The sequence below is a fragment of the Ovis aries genome, chromosome X, assembly GCF_016772045.2.
Source record: "Ovis aries strain OAR_USU_Benz2616 breed Rambouillet chromosome X, ARS-UI_Ramb_v3.0, whole genome shotgun sequence".
NCBI lineage: Eukaryota > Metazoa > Chordata > Mammalia > Artiodactyla > Bovidae > Ovis > Ovis aries.
Window position 1 is genome coordinate 108,568,042 of NC_056080.1, and position 23,975 is coordinate 108,592,016.

General features: G+C 37.9%; 1 protein-coding gene across 1 annotated transcript in view; it reads right to left on the reverse strand.

The window, feature by feature from the left end:
- Nucleotides 1-23,975, reverse strand: part of TENM1 (teneurin transmembrane protein 1) — a 900,209-nt gene that overhangs the window by 250,526 nt on the left and 625,708 nt on the right. Inside the window, exons 12-14 of the mRNA XM_027963346.3 lie at nucleotides 22,914-23,015; nucleotides 21,303-21,497; nucleotides 17,452-17,652 (exon numbers count right to left, since the gene is read on the reverse strand). Of these exons, the coding sequence (XP_027819147.1) occupies nucleotides 17,452-17,652; nucleotides 21,303-21,497; nucleotides 22,914-23,015 (498 nt within the window). The remainder of the gene's footprint in view (nucleotides 1-17,451; nucleotides 17,653-21,302; nucleotides 21,498-22,913; nucleotides 23,016-23,975) is intronic.

The following is a 23,975-nucleotide window of genomic DNA, read 5'->3' on the forward strand; positions in this document are numbered from 1 at the left end:
GCATAATATAAGCCTGCTGCCTTACACAGAGCCTGAGTAAGTTCTTGCCAAGGCTGAGATCATTCATCTTATGGAGATAATTACTATAAATGATCAAGGTCACAAGCAAAGTACAAAATATCACCAGTGTGTCCCTGAAGAATAAATAACAGGAAGAATTACCTAGAAGGAGGGTGAAGATTGTATCTCATCACTCCACTTGACAGGAGTTGCTAGAGACCCAGGAAGACAGGAAAAGAAGAATAGGATAGAACAAAACTACAGGCACCTGTATTGACAGAGACTGGGTTTAATCCATATAATAGGGAAATCCAGATAAAGTTGAATATTTCTTAAATCCTTCTTAGGCAGGGGTGTGCTGCGTGTGCTAAGTTGCTCCAGTTGTGTCCAACTCTTTGTGACCCTGTGGACTGTAGCCTGCCAGACTCCTCTGTCCATGGGATTCTCCAGACAAGAGTACTGGAGTGGGTTACCATGCCCTCCTCCAGGAGATCTTCCCCACCCAGGGTCTCTTACGTCTCCTACACTGGCAGGTGGGTTCTTTATCACTAGTGCTTACTAGATAATTAGCACCCTCTTTTCCTCTAAATCTAGTTCTATTGAAAATATTAGGTTGAATCATATGACAATGTCACATTTATAGATCAAACATCAGCAATTTCATACAGTTCAATCTAATATTAGGGGTGGGAAAGAGGAGATGAATAACGACCATTTTCTCCAGGCTAGTGTCACCAGCTGCCTTTGCAAAAGAATCACAGGGTCAAGAAGTCAGAAGGAAGCTCTTACACTGATATGTAATATAAGCAAAATGATGTCCCACCAGAAATGGAAACAGAGCAGCAAACCCTGGGCACAGTTCAGTTTTCAAGAATATTTTAAGTAGGCGTATATTTTCTTTTCATTGACAATCTGTGCCCTTCCCAAATCAGGATGATTGACACCCTTAATTTGCAATTTCCTAAATTTCAAGAGGTTTTTTAAAAATTTTTTTGATTGCAATATAATGGTTTACCTAATTATTTTTTCAAGTTGCAGTTTTTGATGTTTAATTTCAAAATCAATTTAAGATGTCTCGAGCTCCATTAATACACTGTGATATTGCTTCACTCATTTTCTTGTGAGGCACTTACTTAAAAAAATGCATCATTCTAATGATTTTAGATTACTCTACAGTGCACATACCAATTTATGACTATTACAAAATTTTAAGTTTTTTTCCCAAAGCACTTCAGTTTTAAAGATGCTCTGTATTTGCAGATAGAATGACAGAGAGTTAACTTTTAAAAGGGCAGAATACAATTTACAACCTTTAAAATTCTCTACCCTTTCTCATGTAGAATACAACCTAAGTAAATAAATTTTGAAGTGTTCAATGGGCACATAAAAGAAGCATTAGGCTGAGGATATTATAAAATAATTTTCTTTTCATTCAAACTAATGACAATATTCTTTATAAATGGACAATACATTGTGTGCGTGTGAACAGAGTGTGTGAATGTGTGCAAGTGGGCATGGGTGTGTATAAGTGGGCCAGCATGTGTGTTTGAGTGCATGCAGGAGTGTACTATGGTGTATTTCAGTATATGTGTGACTGTGCAGTGTGTTAAAGAGTATGTGCATGGATACAAGTGTGTTTAAGAATGTGTGCATGAGTGTTGAAGTGTATGCATGTTTGTGTGCGTGTGATGTTCTGATTTAAATATGTGCTGAGAGATAAAATGCTATGTGCACTTTTATTGAGGTGGTCATTAGAGTGTGCTCCAGCCTCAGCACAGAAAAGGGGAGATGCCCCCAACTGTATCTATACCACATCTATAAGATATTTGAATAAACATGTACACAACTTATACCTTGCTTGAAATCTGCAGGGGTAAAAATAGTGCTATTTGAATTTTGCCCCAGGATTTTGCACCTGGTTAAATCAGTGTAATAGATGTAAATCAGCTGCCAAAGTTGGGAAATCTTCCTTCCCTGTTGCTTAAAAAAATTATTTTTGATTACTTTATTCTCTCAGGATTCCTTATTCACAGTGACACATGTCACTTTCACAGCGACTGAGAATACTTTGAGATTGATATTTAAAAGATTGTAATTAACATCCATTTCCACTTCAGATCACCCTGAAAGATGCAGAGGGCGCCAGACACATTTCTGGGATCAGACAGATGCCCGTTCACAGATAATTTCCATTTTGTTGGTTAAAGCTTGCTGCTCTAGAAGGTAGAAGCCAAGGTCCTAGGGGCCAAAGCTACCATGTCATGAGTGCCAGGTGCAGGGCTAGAATCTCTGCAGACATTACCACATTTCATCTTCATGGCAACCTTGCAAGGTAGTGTTAATTCCATGTCTGAGATGAAGTGTTGTTGCTTAGAGAGGTTAAATGAGTTGCTTAAGGTCATGTGGCTAATTAGGGGTGAGGCTGGCATTATACTCGGTCTGACTCTAAATTGTGTTCTTTGTACTACACTATGCTGAACCTTTATGATTGAATCTGAAAGTATGACCTTTACAGAATTTATATCTTCTCTCCCTGGGCCTGGGGTTTATTTGATTGCCTGCTACTCTTTGGCCCTCAACTGCTTTCTCTAATGATGCCTAAAAATTTGATTGATATCAAGTTCATATCTACCTTAGAGGCAATGAATAAATTCATGGACCATACTTCCAATGATGTTAAACCTCAGTATGTGGTTATTTCAAAGTATACTGGCTTGGTTAAACTTGTTTTAGAAACTTTACTGACTAACCATTATACACCAGGGATATTATACCCATTTTACAGATACAGACATTGAGCATTCAAGAGGTTAGGTAATTTGCTTAGGGCTAGATAAGTAGAACCTGCTGACTCTACAGTCCCGTTGACAGTCCTAGTAAGCCACTGGCTCTAATCAAGCTCATTTTCTTCACTTATAAAATGGGAATAACAGTATTCTCACTGCAGGACTGTTACAAGGATGAAAGGATATATATATATATATATACACATACACATATACTATATATATATAGTTTGTATATATATACATATGCTGTGTATATGTGTATATATATACTGTGTATATGTGTGTATATATATACACACTATATATATACATATATATACTGTTACAAGGCTGAAAGGATATAAATATATATATCATATATATATATACACACACTATACTGAACATAATAGTTAATACAGGATAACAATTATCTGAGTCATTACAGTTAATGATGAGTATGGACTTTGGCAATAAATAGACCTGCCTTCAGCTGGCTACGTGATCTAAGGAACACTGCTGAATTTCTCTAGGTTTTCATTTCTTTCTCTATAAAATGATGATAATGTTCTACAGCACTGTTTCCCAAAGTGGTTCTAAAGAACACTTCTATCTCTGTAGGATATAAAGAAGCATTAAGCGTTTACTGATCAAAGTTTTGTGGTGAAGCTATGGTAGACAGCTTTCCTTATTGCAGGGAATTTTTAGAATCTATAACATGAGAATATGCTTGGTGAATTTTCAAGTGGGAGCTAACCTGTAGATTTCTCCTTTTAGTTTTTCACCATAGAATGTTTTTTGTTTGTAACATCTTGCAGGAAAGAGTTGTATAGAAAATACTTTAGAAATACTGACTTGTCATGATGATTAAATGGATAATATTTGTAAAACACGTATATAGTGAGAGTTTAATAAATATATTATTATTATTATTACCATAATCATCATTATAGTCATTAATGAGCCCCACCATGCTACAGATAATCCAGGCCAGAAAAGTTATGTCTAATACACTTCTAGAAGTAAGGGTCTGGCAACTTTGCAGGCAGAACTTTTTTGTCTGCCAGATTACGGTGAACTGATCCAGTGTTGGTAGACACTTTAGCAGACAATATACTACATAAAAATTACACTGGGCATATCTATCTATGTAAACTAGAATTCTCTGAGTTACCAAAGTGTTCTTTGAGAACCAGAATTTCTCAGGCATTCCAAAGAATGCCAGGTTGGCATTCCAAAACCCTGCTGTTGCATTGTCTTTTTTGATTGGTTTTAACATGTTCATGAGATCTTGTACTCAACACAAGTATCTTCCCATACATGAGAGTTTTGCCTCTTTCCCTGTAAAAAACAATAACAACTATAAAACTTGGCAGAAGTACAGTGAGCTGTTATTGAATGTCTGATGTATATACTGGACTGTCTAACTTTCCATCCTGATTCAGTTCCTTGACAATCTGGAAATGATTTGCCTTTACCTTTGTATATCTCCTGTTTTCAATGTGCACACAGTTTGCTGAGATATATGGCCCTTTTAAAATCGTCTTTAAACTTTTATCCTTTCTATGCTCCTTATGGCAGAATTAATCATATTTTCAGAGTGGAATTCTAGGATGGTGGTAGATACTATTGCTTTCTACCAGAAGTCTTCAGGGACCGTGTGGGTTGCTTCCCCATGAACCAATCTTTTAGAGAGAGATATATTTTTAGAGGGGGATATATTAACCCAAAAGGAAATTTCTTCACACATAAAAAATGTATTTATGTACCTAACTTGCTGGTACTGAAGAGGAGGTTGTAGGATAAATCTACAAGAAACTTTATCTGTATCTAGCCTAGCTGCTGCTAAGTTGCTTTAGTCGTGTCTGACTCTATGCGACCCCATAGACGGCAGCCCACCAGGCTCCCCCATCCCTGGGATTCTCCAGACAAGAACACTGGAGTGGGTTGCCATTTCTTTCTCCAATGCATGAAAGTGAAAAGTCAAAGTGAAGTTGCTCAGTCGTGTCCGACTCCTAGCGACCTCATGGACTGCAGCCCACCAGGCTCCTCCATCCATGGGATTTTCCAGGCAAGAGTATTTGCTATGTAGGATTATTGACTAAGATTAGCTCCCCCTTTTTCACTATTTTGCTTAGATGGATATTATGACAAAGGCAGAAATAAATAATTTTGTCACTATTGTAACCCTTGATATAGTGTTCTGGAGCTTTTTTGCATTTATGTTTGGACTAACAATGTCTGGAGACTGAGAGGTTTGAGATGGACTGAGTGCTTTCATGTTCTATCGGTAATCCATTGATTCCCAAGGACCATTTCAATCCTTCCCTCATGGGCCTCAAGTGAAGGACATATTCCATTATGAATGAGCTGATGATAATGAAAATGGACACATTCTCTGTCTCTAAGTGTCCTAATATCTGGCTTGCCAAGAATCGTGGATAGAGAAAAACAAACAATTCTGGCCAGGTTAATGTGGTGACCTTCATAAATAAAAAGAGGCTGTTGGATTTTTATAAAAGTCAAGTTGTGTTTATGAAAAGCTTATTGCTAAGTTAAAATGTCAGATTTAATATGACCTTGTGGAAAGATCTGAATCTGATTGTTCCATCCTGTAAAGAGGCCAGGCTCTGTGGTATACACAGAGGTTTACACAAGGTATAAACTGGGAGAGGGAGGTCATGGCAGCTTGGATGTCAGCTGACAACTTGGTGATCCGAGCCACCTCTGTCTATGTTTTAGTAATTCCCCCTTACAGAGCACACATGATTTTTTAAACAATCAAGCTAAATAAAGCATCTGAGGAAGATTTCATGGCTGAAGAATCACCCTAGAGACATTCTGAATGACAAGCTCTAATCTGTGCCAGTTTGCTTATTATCTATAAGTTTTACAGCTGGACTCGAGTGTTCTAATTCATTTTATGACATAAAAACTTATCCAACAAAGTTATAAACCTATTGCTTTATTAGACATTTTATTTAAAACATACGTTGGTTTCCTTCTTGAGAGGTGGAAAGTCTGGGCCTTTGAGGCCTGTGTACTATACAGGAATAGATTGTCACTAGGCATTTAATTATGCTACTACTGTCCCACATTTGTAGTCTTTAGCATATTTTGCAGAAATGTGAGTATAATGATTTGATACTTCTCCTGTCTTAGGAAGTATATACATTCATTTATATTTCTTTCTTATGCTTTTATTGTCATAAACCAGAACCAGGTTTATGGTTACCCTTGGTGTCTTAATATTGCCAAAAATGACTTGGTCAGTTATGCTAAAACCCAAATAATCATTTTTGGTAAACCTTTTCCACATATAGCTGACTTTGTCAACAATCCTATACTACAAAGTACTTATCCAAGTTACCTTGGTATCTGAATATATTCAGTTCAATTTGGAAAATACATTTAATTATATTTTCCAGGCTAAACTTAATACTGCCATATGCCACAGCAGTGCTGTCCAGTAAAATAGAAAGTGAGCCTCAAATGCAAGTCACAGATGCAACCTTAAATTTTCTAGTAGCCACATTAAGACTGCAGGTGAAATTAATGTTAATAAATATATAGTATCTGACCCAGTATGTCCAAAGTATTATCATTTCAATATGTAATCAAAATTATAACTAATAAGGAGATACTTTAGTTCATTTTTCCATATAAAATCTTGAAGATGATCTGTAGGGAAAGTGTCTCACTGGTCTCAATACAAAGAAACTTTTATTTCCACTGAGCTATGGGCTTGGTTTTATGTTGAAGATGTGGCGAGTCACACAACTGATCATGTCGCCCCATTCTGCTAGTTGGAAAGTTGAATGCTACAGTGAAATTTGATGTTATTTAGCTGTTCACATGGCTTCCTTAAACAAAGATTATATTTCTTGTCTTCCTTTGCATCTAGGTGTGGTCACATGACTTAGTTACTGGTCAGTGAGATATAAACGAATGTTTCTAGCAGTACCATAAATGAAGTCTCCTTAAAAGAGAGCAAACAGACCATTTCCCCCTCCACTCTTTCATCTTATCTGGAATGAAGATGTGGTGATTGGAACATTGGCTGCCATTGTGTACAGTGAGGATGAAAGTCCTATCTTGAGGGATACGAGAGGTGTGAGCCAGAAGAATCTTTCTGGAGTCATCACCTAAGCCTTGGTCTGTCGTCACCTACTTCTAGATTTCTTTTGTGTGAAAGTAAGGTCACAGTTATATCTTGTTTAAGCTACTCTTTTATTTGCCTCCCCTGAGGGAGTATTTCCTGTCACTAAACCTAATCTTAGCAGACAGACCAGGAATGTAAATTTTCCTTGAATGTGAGTTTATGATGAAGAGCAGGGCTTAAAGGGAGTGAAAAGATAGAATAAATACTTTTCACCTAACTTTTCAGTGAAACATCTGTTCTACAAACAAAAAAATAACACCACTCAGGTGGGGATAAAAAAAAAATGTAATGACTTTGGAATAGAAAGAATTTTCATACTCCTTAAAATTAATTCAGCTTTACCATGTCTGAAAATGAATTCTGTGAGACAGCTACTAATTTATCTTCTACTTACAAAAGATTTGTCTTTGAAATGTGTCTTTACAATGAGAATTGAAATATAATGACAATAATGGCTACCATTTATTATTATAATCTAATGTCTACTATGGGAGAAGCACTATGTTAGGTGTTTCACATATATTATCTCATTTAACTCTTACAACTACCCTAACAAAGTAGGAATTATTTCCCCATTTTATAGGAGAGGCTCAGAGAAACCAAGTAACTTATTCAAGGTCACATAGTAACTTAGAGGAAGAGCTGGGATTTGAGGTCAGTTCTGTCTGACTTTTCTATGCTGAAACTCTGACAGTTTTCATAACACTGTTTCCTCCTCCCCAACACTGGCTCAGATCACTTTCATCAACCTACTTCTCCCCTTAATCATAACATTGTGATAGTCAAGGAAGAGATAGACTCTGGGATCCTGCCCTGTGTATATATTCACTGCTAATTTTCCTAGAGATTCAGTGGAAGTGATGACAATGGAAAGGTAATGTCTCTTGAATTTGAACAAGGCTCTCTTAATGGTATGTTAGACAAAAGGTCTAAACCAGACATTGAGACTTGTCTCTCATATTAACTATGTATCTAATCAGCTACATTCAATTCAGTTCAGTTCAGTTCAGTTCAGTCGCTCAGTCGTGTCCGACTCTTTGCGACCCCATGAATTGCAGCATGCCAGGCCTCCCTGTCCATCACCAACTCCCAGAGTTCACCCAAACTCATGTCCATTGAGTCAGTGATGCCATCCAGCCATCTCATCCTCTGTCGTCCCCTTCTCCTCCTGCCCCCAATCCCTCCCAGCATCAGGGTCTTTTCCAATGAGTCAACTCTTCGCATGAGGTGGCCAAAGTATTGGAGTTTCAGCTTTAGCATCATTCCTTCCAAAGAAATCCCAGGGCTGATCTCCGTCAGAATGGACTGCTTGGATCTCCTTGCAGTCCAAGGGACTCTCAAGAGTCTTCTCCAGCACCACACTTCAAAAGCATCAATTCTTCGGCGCTCAGCTTTCTTCACAGTCCAACTCTCATATCCATACATGACTACTGGAAAAACCATAGCCTTGACTAGATGGACCTTTGTTGGCAAAGTAATGTCTCTGCTTTTGAATATGCTATCTAGGTTGGTCCTTACACAAATCATTCAACCTTTCTGGGCGTCAGTTTTCTTCTATAAAAGGAAAGACAATACTAGGTGATCTCTAAGATCTAATCTAGTGTGAATATTCTATGATTATGTCAAAAGTCTGTCAAAGAAGAAATAAACAAAGACAGCTGGAAATGAAAATAGGCAGTAGTATTTAGAATGCTTTAACTTTCATTGTTTGACATGCACAATTCAATTTTAAAAATGAATGGACCTACCAGAAATGTGTGGCAAGCTGTCTCTGATTGTTTAAATTGTTTACTCTTGATTCCACTGTTAATTTTCGCTCCTATGGCTTCAGAAATATCTTTTTTTCCCATTTATTTCAATAACAAAAATTTATTTATATAAATTTAAATAAAATTTATTCATTTTATTTTTGGCTGCATTGGGTCTTTGTTGCTGCACACGGGCTTTCCCTAGTTGTGGCGAGCGAGGGGGCTACTCTTGTTAATTTTGGTGCTTGGGCTTACTCTTGTTGCAGAGCACTGGGCTCTAGAGCACGCAGGCTTCAGTAGTTGTCACTCGCAGCCTCTACAGCATGAGCTCAGTAGGTGTGGTACTCAGGCTTAGTCGCTGTATGACATGTGGAATTTTCCCGGACCAGGGATCGAATCCAGGCCCCCTGCACTGGCGGGTGGATTCTAATCCACTGTATCACCAGGGAAGTCCCAGAAACATCTTTTGAACAATACTTCTCAGAACACTCTTTTAAAGCTCACTAGCTGAACCATTTTTCTAGCTGGAATAAACTCTTCTAGGTTTGTTGAACTCTAATGTGTTTACACATAACCCAGTAGAAAAAAAATTCTTGATTTAATTGCAACTTAAATATTTTTCTCCACTTAAAGTGAAAATGTTAATTATTAAAAATAAATTGAAATGTGAATTTAGCTGAAAAACACATTTTACAGATGTATAAATTGAGATCCATAGTGGCTGATTAGTCCAAGATTACATGGAGAGTTAGGGCTCTGCCAGGACATCAGAGGCATCAGCTGATCTGGGTAACCTAGAGTTTTGGTGAGGGTCCAGAGTGGGAAATAGATTGTTAGCTGAACCTTGGGCCTGTACAGGATCAGAGATCCATATTCAAACCAATCTAGAAGCAAATGTGCCTTGCAAAAATAGGTTAGAAGAAAATGATCTGTCTCAGGCTTGGGTCTGAAGATGTTCAATAACAAGCTTCCTCTGAGACTTCATGGTAACTAGCTGGGTTTCACATGGGTTTGGAGCCTGAGTCTGTACTAAATGTATGGTCCCAAAACTGTAACTTGAGATTTTTAATTTAAACTTTAAATTAGTACAAATGGTCATCATGTTGTATACCTGTAACTAATAAATATTATAAATCAACTACACTACAGTAAAAAGTAGTGCAGACAACTTCCTATGAGAAACAAACATAAATCTTCCCCAGACTTAAAATTTCAACATATTTTAACCAACTATAAAAAGTGAACAGAAGTAAGAAAGCCAGCTGATCATATGCAAGAGTTGACAGAAACAAGAAACCATAGATCCAGGCCCACAAAGCCTTAACATGATCTATTTATCAGATATAGCATGTAAAATAACTATGTTTAATATGCATAAAGAAAATAGTAGATAAAGACAGGATTAAGGAGCAAGAAATTGCCAAAAATTAATGAGAGATATTTGAAAAACAAATTAAATAATTTTAGAAATGAAATCACTGAAATTTACAATTTAATGGAAGGGTTGAACATCATAATAAATACAGCTGAAGAGATATTTCATGAGCCAGAAGACAAATTTGAAGAAATTGCCAATAAAATAACAGAGAAACAAAGAAATGGAAAATTGGAAAAAGCATAAAAGACATAGAGGCCAGAGCAGGAGAGTCTAATGGAAATTCCAAAAGGAAGTAGCAGAGAAAGTATGAAAATCAAAACTCAATGAAATAGTGACTAAATATTTTCTATGATTTATGGAAGACATGGGTTCTTATATTCAAGAGGCTCAGCAAGTCACAAGCAGGATAAAAACAAGATTAATCCACACTGATCTTTAGGATAAGACATTGGGTTGCGAATTCTATTTCCAACCTCAACGCTGAAGTACTGACAATAAAGTAAGTTTCCCCATGTCTCACAGCAGATTAGTTCCTTCAGCTATAAAATGAGGAAACATTATTAACCCTGCTTACACCTTAATGATATTATGAGAATAAGAGAAACCTGTTTGCTAGGTTACTGGAATGTGGAAGTATAAGTCAAGTTCTTACCAGGTGAAAATGTACGGTCCTTCTTTAATGAAGGATAAATCTCTGTCCTTCCTATGCCTCTTCTTTCCAATGACTCAGAAGAATGAAAGTGAAAGTTGCTCAGTCGTGTCCAACTCTTTGCTATCCCATGGACTATACAGCCCATGGAATTCTCCAGGCCAGAATACTGGAGTGGGTAGCCTTTCTCTTCTCCAGGGGCTCTTCTCAACCCAGGGATCGAACCCAGGTCTCCCACATTGCAGATGGATTCTTTACCAGTTGAGCCACAAGGAAAGCCTGAGAATACTGGAGTGGGTAGCCTATCCCTTTCCGATGACTCAGAAAAATACATGTAAAGCAAATCTCCGGAAAGGTTCTAGAGGTAGTTTTTATTATCAAAGCTCAATATGCAATCCACACTCTAATAATGACCCTGGATTATGGCCATAATAATGAATGGGGGGACTTCGCTGGTGGTCCAGTGGTTAAGAATCCCCTTTCCAACGCTGGGGATGTGGGTTTGATCCCTGGTGGGGGAACTGAGATTCGACATGCTGTGAGGGTGGCTGGGTCCACACGCCACAACTACTGAGCCCAGCACACCCTAATTAGAGAGTCTGTGCACTGCAATGAAAGATCCCAAGTACCAACCCATGCAGCCAAAAATAAAAGTAAGTACATGACTGAAAAATAAGGCTTTATTAAAAAATATAATGAAATAAAGAAAATGGCTATGTCAGTATTTGGAGAAAAAATTAAAACCAATGGATAAATGCAGGATATTTTTATTACAGGAATGAAAGTATCTTTCAGTTTATGGGGGGGGGGAATGTATACAGTGCTCTTTAATATCTCTAATAATTTGATTTTGTACAGGATTGGAAAAACTTATTTTGATCCTTCTCCATATCTTGGCCACTGATTTTGCACAACTGAATTCTGGCTTCCTTCAAAGCCTCTCTCAACCATCTCTACTAGAGACCCTTTCTACCTTCCTGCCCTGCCCCTGCTCAGACCAACCCCCACCGCCCATGTCAGAGAAGCAGGCAGCAGGTCAGACTGTGGAGGGGAGCACCCAGGTGGCCACCTTTCCTGCAGGATCTCACCTACAGGGCCAAACACAACTTTCAGATTACACCCTTTTCTGGGTCTATTTCATTTCATGCAGATGAACATGAATTGAGAAAAATGCCAAACAGAAAATGAACTTGGAATTCAGAAAAAGTTTGGGTGAATGGGAGGAATGCATTTAATGGTACAGTACAAAATTTTCCTGGTTTCTTTTGATGCTCCTATTGGTCTTTCCAAATGCACTCCTTATTATTAACTGTACTTGAGACATGTAAATAAGCATGCCTCCTCAGACTCAGGTTTACTTAATTACATTTTCTTACCTCACAGTTGCCACCTTAAATATATGTCCCTGGTTTGAAAAACAATTTTAAAGCTTTAATGTCCTGGAACAGTCAGCAGAGTTAGCTCAGATTTACAGAGAGGGAGCTGCAAATTTACCTCACTGTTCAAACTTGTCAAATTGTCAAAAGTTTCACTGGATTTTTGCATTGCAGTCTGCTAATGATGACAGAAAAGGTATGGTTTTTATCGCCTTAGAACAAAATGTAAAAGATGTATTTTGAAAACATTTGATATTTGATGTGCTTTAAATCACATCATAAGATTTGATGGCTATTAAATGGACTCTCTTTGATAAAGATAAGGTATTTTTGAATCTGAGAATTTTGGGGGGGTTTGATTTCTATTTTCACTCAAGACAAAAAAACTTAGGGGGTGTCAAGCCATCTCTGAGTAGGATGTATTGCTAGGAAATCATGATAATAGTATGATTTTTTTTTCCATTTCATATCTGCCTCCCAAAAATATTTTTGTGGATTCTTACACTCTTAATCTGACTTGAATTCTATTAAGGATGCTTTGGGGGTTGTATTTCTAGTGCCACTGATGAACTGCACTGACAGATTCCGCAAATCTACAGTTAATGTTCTTACCTCCCTGTGGTGTTAATGGTGTAGCCATTATGTTTCAAGCAGGGGTTTATTTTATTAAATCAATCAAATCAGAGTCACCTTAAGGTTTACCCTTTATTTCTTCCAGAATAGAAAAAAGTGACTTTATTTTTTTTATTTTTTTATTTTTTTAATTTTAAAATCTTTAATTCTTACATGCGTTCCCAAACATGAACCACCCTCCCACCTCCCTCCCCATAATATCTCTCTGGGTCATCCCCATGCACCAGCCCCACGCATGCTAAACTTGATCAGAGGTTGTCATACTTTGAATGCAAATTAAAAATAATTAAGCCTACATAGGAATTAGTCATAAGCCTTTTTGTCCCTATATGCTAAAAAGCAGTATAAAACTTTCCATCATGTTTCAGTGACTGATTGTCTATATTTGAGCTTTTCAGTCCATGAAATTTGTTCATTATAATATATTAACATTGTTTGATAACTAGTAGAGACTTCTCTTTTGTGGACTCAGCTACAGCTCTTAAGAAATTCAGGTGTGTATTCCAAACTGAATAGACAAGATTATTTGCAACCCTACGTTCCTAATCTGGTTACGCTGATTATCTCTTTTCTATTGAAGACACTTAATTTCAGTTACTTTATATATGAGTGGATTTTTCCCTTCAGTGGCATGATGAATGACTATATAGCTGTGCCTGTAGCATGTACATTCTGTTTTGAACAAAGCTTCTTTATCAAATGGCATGTACAACCCTGCTGTTACTATAATATCTATAGGAAAAATACAGTATACACTAATCATTTCAAATGACCTACTCAATACCTGGAAATTTCAGGAAACTGACGCATTATATGTGACAGATATGTAGAATCAGATGAAAACCTTTTGATTATTGGCGCTTTCAATAAAGGGGAAAATGAATAATGTTCTAAAAGCATATGATACTTGTATAATCAAGGAAAGTTTTTCTAGCAATTATAATTATATAAGCCTTTTACAACTTCCTCCTCTAATTATCTGTTTTATTAGTAGATGCATATCACCATCCATTAGGGAACACTTAAAAACATAACAAGACATTGTTATATACACACATGTTTATGTGTGTGTGTACATGTGTATCTCTACAAATAGAGGTAGATTCTCAAACAAAATGGTCTATATATTAAAGTGTGGATTTCATTATAACATAAACAAAGTTATTTGCAATTAATATTTTCTCATCATAAACAATATGGAGTTGAGAGTTTATGAACTATATCCACAAACCATCGATAATCAGTGTCAACAGCTCAATAGACAGGCTAAAGAACCATAGATTTCAGTGTTGAAAAGGGTCTCAAGAGCCACTTGGCTAATCTTCTACCATTTCAAAAATGAGGCAGCTGAGACTCAAAAAATTTAAATGAGTTACTCAAAATCACTATGCTGTGAATACACACACAAGCACACGTGAGCACAAGCACACACACAGTGTCATCTCTCCAATGGACAAAATGGTCACATGTCATAGGATAGCCTGAAAATAAATATCCTTACAACAAAGCCTTATGGAATCTTCACCCAGAACTACAGATGATTCCTGTTATATAGCAACTGTGTACACACACACACACACACACACACACACGCACACACACAGAGCTTCCCAGGTGGCTCAGTCCAGTATTCTTGCCTGAAAAATTTCCTGGACAAAGAAGCCTGGCAGGCTATGGTCCATACTTCAGGACCTAATGTTCTATCTCTCTAGCTGATTAATCCAGTTCTAAGATCCAGGATAATGAGAGGGGATTATGGTAGAAAGGACAGAAACTGTCCTCTCTTTGTGGATGCTTATCTTCCATAAATTTCACAGTCTGTTATCTGAGAATAACAATAGATAGAGTGGCTCACAGGAAGTTTCATCAAGAAGAAAGGAGTACAAAGCTCTAAATTCTGCTTTTATACTCCTCCTCAGAGACTATGAGACCAGGAGAAGCCAGATTTTATGAAAGAAATGTAGTAGATGTGTTTTACAATGCCGATCTTCGAAGCTGCGGCCAGTATCTTCAGTATAGGGCTAAATGTATTACTGAGATTTCATGGCAAGGAGCTCTATTTTAAGGGAGCATGATTTGACCTGCAGTATATCCAAATCTAAACTATGTTATAACAAACTTCTGTTGTATTCCCCTTGAGGTGTTTTTTAAAGACTAATGAGTTAACCTTTGTGAAGTACCATGAGACCTCCAGGTGAAAGAACCCTATATCAAGTATCCATTCAGAGCCGCTAACAATACTCAGTGTATCTAGAAAACAGACTGGAAATAATCAGTAAACCATTCACTGCAGTCCCCTTGGTATCAGAGCAACACAGTTAACATGCTAACAGCTAAGCTTCATGCACTTAGAGGAAGAGAATGATCAATGGCAAAGAGCATATCCACCTTTGAAATGACATGATCCATTATAAGAATCAGATGTTAAATTGCTTCCTGTACTGAGCATACTCAATTAAAAGTCTGCACAGTGAGATCATCTCGATGGTTAAATATGCTCTGTGGGAACAACCTTTATGGAGCTTAAAAATCACAGAAGGACTATTCCTACCATGACACCGGAGATTCAGAAGGCATTTCCTTTCCCTAGTTTTCAAGTTGGTAATTTTATTAGGAAGGCTTTTGCCTGAGAGACTGCAGAGTTTGGGGTCATACCTATTCACCCTTTTGCTTCTCTGACCAAGAGGTGCTTCTAGTGTTCTTTTTCTATTGCATCCAGAATGGATGGATGTGGCTTTAGTCCACTTTCTAATTTGAAAGTGAAAGTGGAAATTGTTCAGTCGTGTCTGACTTTTTACAACTCCATGGACTATATAGTCAGTCCATGGAATTCTCCAGTCCAGAATACTGGAGTGGATAGCCTTTCCCTTCTCCAGGGGATCTTCCCAACCCAGGGATCGAACCCAGGTCTCCCACATTGCAGGTGGATTCTGTACCAGCTGAGCCACAAAGGAAGCCCAAGAATACTGGAGTGGGTAGCCTATCCCTTCTGCAGCACATCTTCCCAACTCAGGAATCGAACTAGGGTCTCCTGCATTGCAAGCGGATTCTCTACCAACTGAGCTATCAGGGAAGCCCCCATTCTACTTTAGTCTACCTTGAATCCATGTTACATCTGGACAAGAATGCAGTGGATATTTGATGCCCTTCATTTCCTTGAAGGTTCCCTTTTCCATAAGCTAATCTATTCACCTGAGTCCCTGCTCCTTGTCTAACTCTTCCTTTGGAGGGGGTGAGGGTGGAGGCTGAAAAGAAATGCTAGATGTGGGATGAAATCAACAGTCCTGAAAACAACTTTCAGGTTTGCAATTAGCCAGCTCTGTGACCTTGGAAAAATAATTTAACCTCACTAGCTCTCACTTTCCTCTTGTTTCAAAGATTTGTATAGCTCTTATTCATTGTTGACTCTATCTCCTCCAGCCAGACTGAAAGTCCCAGTAGTGCAGGAATCATGTACTCCTCACTGATGTATCCCAAGAGTTAGCACATGGCCCACAGTAAGTGCTCGAGGAAAATCTGTTTATAGAATATTTAAGCGGACTTCTCTGGTGGTCCAGTGGCTAAGACTTCATGATCCCAATGCAGGAGGTTCAAGTTCGATTCCTGGTCAGGGAACTAGATTTCACAGGCTGCAACTAAGACTTGTGATCAGTTACCCAATCTCTCAATGTAGAAATCATGGTTAGTGATAATTCCTGCCTCCAGCAGCACTTATATAGTAACCATGTCCTGTTTCCTAACCTTGACCTAAAACACAATCTGTTATAAACCACGCAGTAGCTTCTTACTGTGTCAAGAAGAAATGCAAGTTCCTTAGCATGGCGTGTAAACAAAACTCCCTATGTTCTCATCCCTGCCCATCTCTCCAATTATATCTTCTGGATTCCTAGGTGCAGCCACACCCAATGACTAGCAAGTCGCCAAATGGAATATTTGGATTCACATTTCTTAGTTTAAATTATTCCTTCTGCCTGGAATGTTCTTGGCTCTTAAATCCACCTGATAAACACATAATCATCTTTTTAGTGTTCATTCATGTATTAAGATGTTTCCAAAGTCAGAAAAGGGAACCCTCCTACACTGTTGGGGGGAATGAAAATTGGCGCAACCATTATGGAATACAGTATGAAGATTCTTTAAAACACTAAAAATAGAGTTGCCATATGATCCAGCAATCCCACTCTTAGGCATATATCCAGAGAAAACTAACTTGAAAAGATACATGAACCCCAATGTTCATTGCAGCACTGTTTACAATAGTCAAGATATGGAGGCAACCTAGATGCTCATCAACAGAGGAATGGATAAAGAAGAGGTAGTGCATATATACAATGGAATGCTACTCAGCCATAGAAAAGAATAAAATGATGCCATTTGTAGCAACATGGATGGACCTAGGGATTGTCATCCAGAGTGAAGTAAGACATAGATTTGAAATAATCTATAGAGAACTGATCATAACAGACTCCAAAATGGATGGAATAACTACAGGAGAGTGCAAAATGAAGACAGAGGTTCAACTACAGAACTATAACAATGAAAAATGCAATGAAAAGCTCAGTGGTGTGTTGTATATGAAAACTCAGTAAAATACAAGCCTAGGGAACATGTGGAAGCCCCTTATGAAGGCATACATGAAGTCATACAGATCTGACTTTAAGAAATATTACCTTAAGGTAAAGACCAGTAAGAACTCAGGAGTGAGGGAAGAGGGTGAAAAATTAGACTCTGATGTACCTGTTGAGCAGTCAGCCCCTGTCCACTTGGGATCGCAGCTGCACGTGCCAGCATCCAGAAGAAAAGTCCCATGTCCTGAGCACTGCTCCTGACATATTGGAAGTGGAGTTTCACAGTTGACTCCTCCCCAACCAGTAGAACAGTGACATTCTCCTTTTACACAGATGCCATGGCCAGAACACATGGGGTCTAAGCAGTCCTCTGAAGGCCAGAAAAAAAAAAGGCAAGGGTGAGGGGGGAAGGCTGAAAGTGAACAGGTGTGGCCAGGACACTGAGATACATTGATTTTCCAATATTACATTATTTATGCTATTTTCATTAGGCAATAAAATGACTTACATAAATGCTGTGTTTGAACCAAAATATTATCAACACTTAAAAACATGGTAGGCTACCATAAAGGTTGCAATCTAAATGTAGAAGAAGGAAACCACAGATACGTTCTATGAAATTAAGAGCAGTGTGTAGCACTCCCACACAAGTGGGTGGGTGGACCAGAATGAGCCTTCAGTAGGGATTCCTCAGCTTTGCAAAAAAAAAAAAAAAAAAAAAAAAAATCAAGAAGTTTTGGTAAGTCATTCCCTGTTTCTGAAATTGGAATCATAGCTCCCAGAAATGGCTTTTATTTGATGTGTTTAGAGGAATCTTTATATATATATTTAAGTTTGGATTATTTAAGGTATTGGTTGAGGTGACTGCTGTTTCATGGAATCATATGACTAATTTCTTATAATCTCTCATTTATATCTAAGAAGCACTGAAAATGTAACATTTTAAACACAATTTAAAAATTCTTTGCCTCGTGGATTCTCCTTCTACCAGGACACTGTGACATAGTTTTCAATGCTTTAGAATATCACAGACTCAATTATATTTGACTCTGATTCTGTGAAGTCTGGAAATTTTTGGACACATTCTAACAAATACTCTAAACTATTTCACAAGTAGATTTCTATGGTTGCCTTGGGGAAAATTATTTTGTGCTTTTAACTCAGTGACCACCCCACAGGTAATGGGAAAGTCGATGTCCACATTTCTGATCTTCACATACAACTAAGATGAGACCAAAATAACCTAACCATTATGAGGATGTACGCTTTCAATTACTTTTCTAGCAATGGAAACAGACTGATACGATCTGCCATCATTTGCAAGACTGGCCTAGACTTAGCGTGTAGCATGTGCCATGGAATGGGCTTCCCAGGTGGCTCAGTGATAAAGAATCTGCCTGCAATGCAGGAGATGTGGGTTCCATCCCTGAGTCAGGGAAGATCCCCTGGAGGAGAAAATGGCAACCCACTCCAATATTCTTGCCTGGAAAATCCCATGGACAGAGGAGCCTCAAGGGCTACAGACCATAAGGTTGCAAAGAGTTGGACACAACTTAGTGACTAAATAGCAACAACAAATGTGCCATGGAATAGAGTTGAGTCTAACTAAGCATTTTATAATTAGTGTTATTGCCATTATAATTAGCCCATGATCTCAGGGTCATTAGCACAATGCTTTAATACCTAAGCTAATCAGCAAATAAACACCAGAAGGTACATCTAATTTGATCTATTCATTATTTGGAGGGAAAGGAAAAGTCTGTGTGTGTGTGTGTGTGTGTGTGTGTGCACGCGCGCTCAGTCACTTCAGTTGTGTCCGACTCTTTGCAACCCTATAGACTGTAGCCTACTAGGCTCCCCTGTCCATAGGGATTCTCCAGACAAGAATACTGGAGTGGGTTGCCATGCCCTCCTCCAGGGGATCTTCCCAATCCAGGGATCAAACCCAAGTCTCTTATGTCTCCTGCATTGGCAGGCAGGTTCTTTAGTGTACGATATTATTTCAGAAGGAGGTAATTTAGTTGCATCAAAATATAACAATTTTAATAAATAAAATAGTATTTAACTTAATATAGTTTTATTGTTTTTTAGAAGACCATCTTCAATGACTAGGTAAGTCATACTTAAGTCAGAGGCACAAAGTCATTTGGCTGCAGGGACCAGGTGGGTTGCAGACATGAATGAGGTGGGCTGGATATAAGAAAGCAGGGTGTGCTGGGAATAAGTGTCCAGTTTAAAGGAAGCTGCTGCTGCTGTGTGTGTCTGTGTGTTGGTTGCTGAGTCATATCTGACTCTTTGCTACCCCATGGACTGTATAGCCTGTCTGGCTCATCTGTCCATGGGATTCTCTAGGCAAGAATACTGGAGTGGGTTGCCATTTCCTCCTCCACAGGGGATCTTCCCGACCAAGGGATCGAACCCAGGTCTCCTGCATTGCAGGTGGATTCTTTATTGCCTGAGCTACTAGGAAAGCCCAAGTTGCTGTTAATTGGCTCCAATCATTGCTACTATGTAGGAATGTGGGCTCAGGGTCACCAGATATTTTTGTTGCTCCAGAGAGGCCAGAAATAGAGATTTGCATATGATGCTTCTCTATTTTAAATTTTGCAAAATACATCACATTAAACAACAATGAAAATACTACCACCACTACTTAGCGAAACAAACAAAATTCACCCATGCACCCAATTCAGCCTGTTTGTGAAATCTGACTTAAAACATTTTTTATTAAAAAAAAATTATATTTGGAAAGTTTCTACCTTTAAACGTGGTACTCCTTGCTATCTTGGTTAGTCTATAAATTTTCTTTGTGGCCTAGAAGGCAAACTGTAGCTAAGTCCTTTTTCAACTATTTAGAAAATTTAAATTAGAACGGTCTAACTTAGGTTAAATGTTTTTCAGGGCAGACTGTAGATGTTGTAATAGACACCATGTTTTTGGGGGGTGAAAACATGTGTGCATCTGTATAGCATCTGAATGTAGAGCTTAAATATCATGATTGCTGATGGATCCCCATAAAAACAGCTTCTAAAAGTAAGTCAGGAACTTTACTGCCTTGTCAAGGCCCAATGACATTCATATTGGAACAGATATAATCTTCACACCAAAATTCTACTATGGATAATGGAAGGTGGAAAGCTAAACTCTTGTTTGCTCATGGAGCAGAATGAGATTAAACCCTTTAAAATGCTGTGTAATAGTCTTAATGAGCCATCTTTAAAAAGCAATTATAGTGCATTTTCAGCAATCTATTTCCTGAACAACAGTTGTGATGAGACCATCTCCCATGGTAATGGTTTAATATTATTTCTGAAATCAGTCTTATTTGAGGAATGTGGCATGAAAAAGGTCTGATTACTAGCAAACTTATTTTCCAATGTGTCTTCTTTAGATGATAAAACTACTGCTGTTTCGAAGTATGTTTTGTAAATGATAAAATTATTGTGCATGTATGTGTAAATGCTCCTTTGGGGTGAATTTTAATATAAAGGCATTGTCTTGAAACTCATTAGTGGTAAGTCTACTTCCTTAGGCAGGGAGGTCAAGTTTCAGCATGAGGTATATAAAAATAAATAATATAAAGCAATAATAATAATGGTAATTACAAGTCACTCCCAAAGAAAACATTTATGAAATGGTTCCAAATGTGCACAATAATATTATTTTTATTATGTGCTTTAGAGAAAGATGTAGCCTAGTGCACTCTGTAATAACGAAAGCTTATAAATTAACACCTAAAATAATCATGATGGAAATTTTCATCATAAAACAGTGTTAAAATGAGGAGGGCGTACGGCATTTTCCACTACTGCTCTGTAAGGGTCAGAGGTATGACCTCATGTTATTATTAGAGGCTGTCAGTAGAGACATGAACTCCCATTGCTCCATGTACTAAGTAGACATGTTGTGCATTTATAGTTTGCAAAGACCACTTATGTCTCTTCTAGAAACACAGAATGACACCTTGGACCATTCAGTGAGAGAAAAGCCTGAAGCAATATATTAACACAGGGCTCTGACCTTCCTCGCATATTTCTCCTTTGTATCCTGGCACACAGATGCAAACTCCCATGATGCAGGTGCCGTGGCCAAAGCACGTTGGATCAATGCATTGCTCTTCTGGAACGTCGCACTCTGGCCCCTTCCAGCCATTTCGGCAGACACAGTGTCCTTTTTCATATTCTCCATTCCCACCACACAGCACAGGGCACGAATCTGAAGGTTGGCAAATGAACTTGTAATGTTCTCATAATGCTTGTAAAATCTCCAAAGAGCAATTCTCTATCGATTCTCATATAATATTTCTGGCAAAAAAATTGTACTATTTCTGGCTTAGCCTTTATTAAATCGGCACATGTTCATGATTACAAACAGAATTTTCCTCTTATGGGATTGGGGGAAAGATAAATTATAAAAACACCCTGAGTGAAGAAATTATTTCAAGCACTTGCTTTCGATACTCTTAAACAACTATCATCATCACCATCGTCATTATTATAAGTTAGGATTTTTCTCTCTTTTGGTGTTTTTTCCTCAAGCAGATAAAATTCATAAAACTAGGAGGGAGGTATTCCTATTATAGAGTGTTATCTTTCAAAAGTTGGCCATTTAGAGATTGGTACTGGACAGATGTCTGTGCCTATTCCAGCTGTGCAGACCTTCATTGGAACAGTCACTTTGCTCTGTCATTCTTAGTCTTCTTATTAAAAAAAATATGGACCTCCCTGAGGGCAGGGCCTATATCTCATCTTATTCATTTTTTTCCATACCAGCCATAACCTCTGCTTCTACCCCGCAACCTCCTTAAGATCTATTGGAGAACTGGGAATCTAGCAAGTGCTATTGAATTCTCTGCTGAATAGAATTTAATCTAAAGAAACTGAGTGGCTGAGAAACCTGAGATGAAAGTATTAGCAGACCGAGAACTTTAAGAACACATTGTGAACAAGCAGAAAGCATCTCTAAAGTATTGATAATAACTATAAGCCTATGGGGAAAACCCAGCATGATTTACCCACAGCTTTTCAAGAATTAAACTATGGGCAAGTCTGGTTTAGTAAAGTTTGAAACTTTAACTTCTGCCTTCCCAGTCTTTCCCTTATAAGCTACTCAGCCAGCTGGTGACTGTCCACCTCTTCCTGTTTACCCTAATTTGTATAAGTGGTTACCCAAAGTTCCTCCATTATAAATGAGTTTATGAAGGGAATAGAAGTACTAAGTTGGCCAAAATGTTTGCTTGGGCTTTTCCATAAGATGCTATGGAAAAACCTGAATCAACTGTTTGGCCAATCCAATATCATGGAGTGGTTGGTTTCAGAGGATCCAGGTATCTCAGTGGTTAGATAACCTTAGTTAAGTGATTTGACTTCTCTGATGTTATTTCTTTGCCCATTAAACCGGGGTAATAGATCTATATCATAGGATTATTATACAATATATGAATTAAAAGTACCACAAAATGTTGAGAATGGTACCTGGTAGAGCAAGTGCTCAACTTTTGGTAGAGACCATCGGGGGTGTTGCTACTGCTACTATCACTCCTATCCCTCCTCCTCTTCCTATTGTTACTAACTCTAAGTTCTCAAGTGACATCAAGTTCCCTAACCAATCGGTATAACAGGGCAGCCTCACCTCTAGCACAGTCAGGTCCAAGGAATCCTGGGAAGCAGTGACAATGGCCAGAGATACATTCTCCATTTCCATTGCAATTTGTCGAACAGTCATCCATTATTTCTATTAATAGAGACAAAAAGAAGAAGAAAAAAGAACAAACCTGTAGGCTATTGAGTCTTTATTTTTTTCTAAATTGCAAAAACCCTGGGCCTATAAAAATCTTTGCCCTCTGCTGTCTACAAAGCACTTACTGTCTAAAGTCAAATGCCAAAGATTCCTGTAAGAGGTCACAGTACCAAATTATTTAAAGCACCCTGGATTTGCTGAATTGGCTATTCAAGAGTGGGACTAAAAACTAACCTCTCCTCTAAAATGCATCAAGGGTCTAGATGAGCTGTATTCTTAAAAGACATTCATGATAAAACTAAAAATGTCCTAGGATTATAGGTCATTTCTCAAAAGCAAAAAGGGCTTTAAAATATAACCCAGAAAATGAAGTCTATTGTTTATTTTTTAAATTTAGGTGGTAGCAAAGAAAAATGTCTTATCACCTTAAAATGTTTAATCTACTATCTTGACAGCTTAAATATGATAATCAGGTATTTCATTTTCACTAATAAGTGACAATGGAAAGCTTTTAAAGTAAGTGTTCATATTAAATTCACCACCATGAAAAGCACTAGAACCTAAGCATTTTGTTGAGAAATGCTTTCTTGGCTATAAATGCGTATCAGTTCTTTGCCACTAATTTCCCTTCAATCCATTCTTAGAGAAGAATAGGTTTCAGGGGGAATTGAGAAGGCTTTGGAGGTGCCTGTACATAGTTCTGGTGACATAGTATCTTCAATACAACAGAACTTTGACCAATCTTGTGCTAAGTAACTTAACTGAAGAGTTATAAAGTTTTATAAAAATCAGTCTCTGACAATGATATTGAAAACTGTTTTTAGTTTAAAACTTTATTTGAGTGTAACAGCATCAAATTCCAAGTCCACGACCTATTATGATACGTATACTTTACTCCTGCAGTTTAAAAAACCCCACCTTTTCATGACTTTTTTCCGTACGTTTTCTATAACT